Source organism: Gavia stellata, chromosome 2 (genome assembly GCF_030936135.1).
Source record: "Gavia stellata isolate bGavSte3 chromosome 2, bGavSte3.hap2, whole genome shotgun sequence".
NCBI lineage: Eukaryota > Metazoa > Chordata > Aves > Gaviiformes > Gaviidae > Gavia > Gavia stellata.
In genome coordinates this window covers 68,905,966-68,910,806 of record NC_082595.1, presented here as the reverse complement: position 1 = coordinate 68,910,806, position 4,841 = coordinate 68,905,966, and the positions used below count along the sequence as shown (strand labels likewise).

The window sequence follows — 4,841 nt, the reverse complement described above, 5'->3', positions numbered from 1 at the left end:
TTGTGGTTTTACCCCAGCCAGAAACTAAGCACCACACAGCTGCTCGCTCACTCCCCTTCAGTAGGATGGGAGAGAGAATCGGAGAAAAGGTAAAACTCATGGGTTGAGATAAAAACAATTTAATAGGACAGAAAAGAAGAAAATAATAATAATGATAAAATAATATACGGAAGAAGTGATGCATAATGCAATTGCTCACCACTGGCTGAGCAATGCCCAGCCAGTTCCTGAGCAGTGCTGCACCCCCCCTGGCCAACTCTCCCCAGGTTTTTTTTTGTTCTTCATGATGTCATATGGTATGGAATATCCCTGTGGCCAGTTTGGGTCAGCTGTCCTGACTGTGTCCCCTCCCAGCTTCTCGTGCACCTGCAGGGCAGTATGGGAAGCTGAAAAGCCCTCGACTTGGTGTAAGAACTGCTCAGCAACAACTAAAACATCCCTGTGTTATCAACATTATTCTAATCCTAAATCCAAAACACAGTACTATACCAGCTACTAGGAAGAAAATTAACTCTGTCCCAGCTGAAACCAGGACATTGCCCTTTACTCCCTTCAGGATCATTTTGCTGATAGCGGAGAGGACCTGCTAAACTATGTCTTAAAGAAAGGGGCCGAGACAAAGGAGTCAGGCTCAACATACCGCTGTATTTTATATAAATGTATTGGGTGCGGGTGCTCAGGTATTGGCAGCAGGAGCTGCAGGGCGGCCTCTGTGAGGAGAGGCCGAGGCTGTCCTGTGCCGGACACAGCCGGTTCCAGCCGGCTCCAACCGACCCACCGCAGGGCACAGCTGAGCCCCGCAGCCAAGATGGTGGCGCCTCTGGCAAGCGTATTTAAGAAAGAGACAGGCAGTGAGGAATGAGGGGAAAAAAACGTGAGAAACGACCCTGTGAGCACCAAGGTCAGAGAATGAGGATGGGAGGAGGTGCTGCAGGCACTAGAGCAGAGATTCCCCTGCAGCCCACAGAGGACCACAGTGGAGCAGTATCCACGCTGCAGCCCGGGGAGGACCCCATGCCAGAGCAGGGCGATATGCCCTGAAGGAACTGCACCACATGGACAGCCCACGAAGGAGCAGAGGTTTTTTTCCTGAAGGGACTGTATCCCATGGGAAGGACCCATGTTGGAGCAGGGGAAAAGCATGAGGAGGAAGGAGCGGCCGAGAGGAATCGTGGACTGACCGCAGACTTCCATTCCCCATCCCTCTGCACTGCACAGGGGCAGGGAGGAGGTAGAGGAGTTGGGAATAAAGGAGGAAGTTGAGCCTGGCAAGAAGTTGGGGGGGGAAGGTATTATTTTAACTTTTGTTTTTGTTTCTCACTATCCAAATCTATTTTAGTTGGCAATAAATTACATTAATTTTCCCCAAGTTGAGTCTGTTTTGCCTGTGAAGTCTGTTTTGCCTGTGACAGTAATTGGTGAATGAACTCCCCGTCCTTACCTCAACCCATGAGATTTTCATCTTATTTTGTCCCCCTGTCCTGCTGAGGACGGGGGCTGGGAGAGCGGCTGGGTGGGTGTCTGCCAGCCAGCCAAGGTTAACCCACCACAGTAACTAAAACCAGCATTAAGACCATCTGCCTTCCCAAAACAGGGGAGACATTGTGGCAAATTCCTTTTTCCTCAAGATATAATGATAGAGTAAAGCTAAGCATGATGTTCTCTCCTTTTTCCTTTTCTCAACAATGAATGTGAAAACATTTTTGTTGCAACTGTAGTTCTACACTCACACATCAGTTTTTACACTCACAAAGCAGCAAAGTTACGTTGCATTAATGGACCTCTGAATCACATTCTACCATGTCTTCATTCTGAATTTAACTGCTTATTTCACAGGTTGGAGGAGATGAGCTATGAAACTGGCTTAAAAGGCCTGAAATTATCTTTCTGCTTTCTGTGACTTTGAATTCATTTTTTTTGTTTATTCATATATATATATATAGAGAGAGTATATTTTAAATATGTATTTAGGGGTGGGGTTTTTATAAAAATTTTTATAAAAATTTTTGTGGAGCTAGCTAGTAAAGCTAACAAAAACCCAAATAATTGAAAAATGTGGAGAAAAAGAAAATCAGACCGATTTTATAGTCATTGAAATGCACTGTAGAATTACCTTCCTACAGTAGGCTGGTATATTCAGAACACTTCTTTTTGGTAACTAACTTCCACTTCTTTTTCCTTGTATGTCATAGTGCTCTTTACATGGTTAACTGTTTTTATTTTTAGAACACGTCTGAGTTCCAGGGCTATGTTCAGGCACAAAGGTTAGCAATAAGCAACCCCTAACTTTGCTAGGTTTCACAAGAACCATACAGAAGAGAAGTTCTGGAAAGAGATTTGTCACTTCTCTCAGGAAGAGAGAACCAAAAAGAGGACAAAAGAGGCTATATGAACTCCTCACCCTTTTTTCCCCCTGGAAAAAATGGTACCTCACAAAGATGCAGCATATCTCTACTTTAACCAATTTTTAACACAGGGCTGTGGCATAAAAACATAATCAAACATTTAAGGACATCTTTTTACTCATTTTTCTTTATGTGGGAACTATGTGAGGCTGCATATGGGAACAGAAGATCTGAGAACCTCTATTGCCACCTTCCTTCCCTAGCTATTTTAGGAGTCCTCTGGAGAAGGCATGAATGTTCAGCCCCATGTAGCCATCAGGCATTAACTAGTTTTCTAACAGTCTAATTGATTACAGAATTAAAGTTCCAGTCCTTTAATTCTTCATTCCTCTAATCCTACATCCTCCATGCATATATACACACAAATATGAATGGAACAAATCTGCAGTATGTTATCACTTACACAGACATAAGGACAGAATCAAAGGGTAATTTTGTCTGTCTTGTGTGTCTCTTAAACTCTTGGCCTAGGTTCTAAGCAAAAAGACTTCTCAAGATATATACTGATTTATATCAAGTATGAGATGTATTAAAATCCTGCTTTTAATTTATGTCAAATAGCTTTTAATATGAAGCGAAATATTGTCACTTTGTCATGAATAGCATACAAGAACCCATACCCTTTCCACTCAAAGGAAATTTCTGAGGTTACAGCTCAGTGATATTGAAGTTCTATCCATTTTGATGTCTGATGTCTGATTGCTTTAACAGGACATATATATGTAATTTAATACCTGATGTTATTTTCTCTCTTTCTCTTCCTCTCTTTTTTTCTCAGAACAAATTATGACATCGACATCTAAAGGAATTTTCCGGCCATTTTTTATTATCTTCATTGTCCTTGGTTGTTTCATGGCATTTATACTAATTTATATCAAACCAACAAATAGCTGGATCTCTGGTCCTATAGAATCAGCCAGTTCAGTTTTGAAAATGAAAAGCTTCTTTTCTTCCAAAACTGATAATCTTAATGAAACTACTATTCTGATCTGGGTTTGGCCATTTGGTCAGACATTTGATCTAACATCGTGCCAAACAATGTTCAATATCCATGGGTGCCATCTGACTATTGACCGCTCACTATATAACAGATCCCATGCTGTTCTCATTCATCACAGGGACATTAGCTGGGATCTGACTAATTTACCTCAGCAAGCCAGGCCACCATTCCAGAAGTGGATTTGGATGAACTTGGAGTCTCCAACTCATACTCCACAAAAGAGTGGCATCGAACACCTCTTTAACCTGACTCTGACTTACCGGCGTGATTCAGATATTCAGGTGCCTTATGGCTTCATGATGGTCGGTACAAGTTCCTTTACATTTGAAGTGCCAAGTAAGGAAAACTTGGTCTGTTGGGTTGTAAGTAACTGGAACCCGGAGCACGCTCGAGTCAAGTATTACAATGAGCTTAGCAAATACATTGAAATCCATACCTACGGACAAGCCTTTGGAGACTACGTCAATGATAAAAACTTGATTCCAACTATCTCCACTTGCAAATTCTACCTTTCCTTTGAAAATTCAATCCACAAAGATTACATTACTGAGAAACTTTACAATGCTCTTCTGGCCGGATCAGTACCAGTTGTGCTGGGCCCTTCCAGAGAAAACTATGAGAATTACATTCCAGCAGACTCTTTCATACATGTGGAAGATTTTCTCTCCCCCAGAGAGCTGGCAGAATATCTTCTGATGCTTGACAAAAATAACAAGATGTACCTTAGTTATTTCAACTGGAAGAAGGATTTCTCAGTGCATCTTCCTAGGTTCTGGGAATCACACGCATGTCTTGCTTGTGACCATGTGAAAAGACACCAGGAATACAAGTCCATTGGAAATTTAGAAAAATGGTTTTGGAATTAATTTGTGTGTGTGTGTGCACACACTTTTTTGAAGAAGCCAGAAGAATCTTCAGCCCAAGTGGAGAGGAAAGGAAAAGAGAAAAAAAAGAAGGAAAAGAGAACCTTATGTCATGGTTTATCAGCTAGCCTCTCTTGGCTATCCTGTTTATATTTTGTAAGACATTTTAAAAGATCAGCAGCAGCAGTCATCAATACGCGGTTTTAAATTATAATGTACATACTAGTAAAGTGCACTGAAGAATATTTGATTGTTTGCTATAATTTTTAAACAAGATTTTCCAAATTTTCTGTGAAATATCTCCCAGTCTTACACTTAAAGTAGTCATTTTTAACATCTCTTTTTTATTTTTAACATTACATTTGCTGTTTAACCTATTTGGAAAATGAGGACACAATTTTTAAATGCCAGAGAGAACTTTAAGAACATAATTTGCTGTTCCAGTCTGAAATGTGTGTAATATTTCAAAAGACAGTGAAGTTTTTTATGGTTTATCTTACATTTTAAGAATACGGTAAATTTCAATACCTACCATTATTCCAGTGTGATCAATTGCACCCCTTTTTAAGGGTG

At 40.7% G+C, this 4,841-nt stretch overlaps 1 protein-coding gene across 2 annotated transcripts; it reads left to right on the top strand.

The window, feature by feature from the left end:
• The first annotated feature begins 800 nt into the window (after nucleotides 1–800).
• FUT9 (fucosyltransferase 9) lies at nucleotides 801–4,271 on the top strand. Of its 2 annotated transcripts, none has more exons than XM_059835704.1 (2): nucleotides 801–811; nucleotides 3,179–4,271. In XM_059835704.1, exon 2 carries the CDS (start codon nucleotides 3,192–3,194, stop codon nucleotides 4,269–4,271), a length of 1,080 nt encoding a protein of 359 aa, XP_059691687.1. In that variant the 5' UTR covers nucleotides 801–811; nucleotides 3,179–3,191. The 2 variants fall into 2 exon arrangements, with proteins under 2 accessions (XP_059691687.1, XP_009808358.1); XM_009810056.2 differs by lacking the exon at nucleotides 801–811 and adding an exon at nucleotides 1,253–1,289 and having other exon boundaries at nucleotides 3,184–4,271.
• The last annotated feature ends 570 nt before the right edge of the window (nucleotides 4,272–4,841 follow it).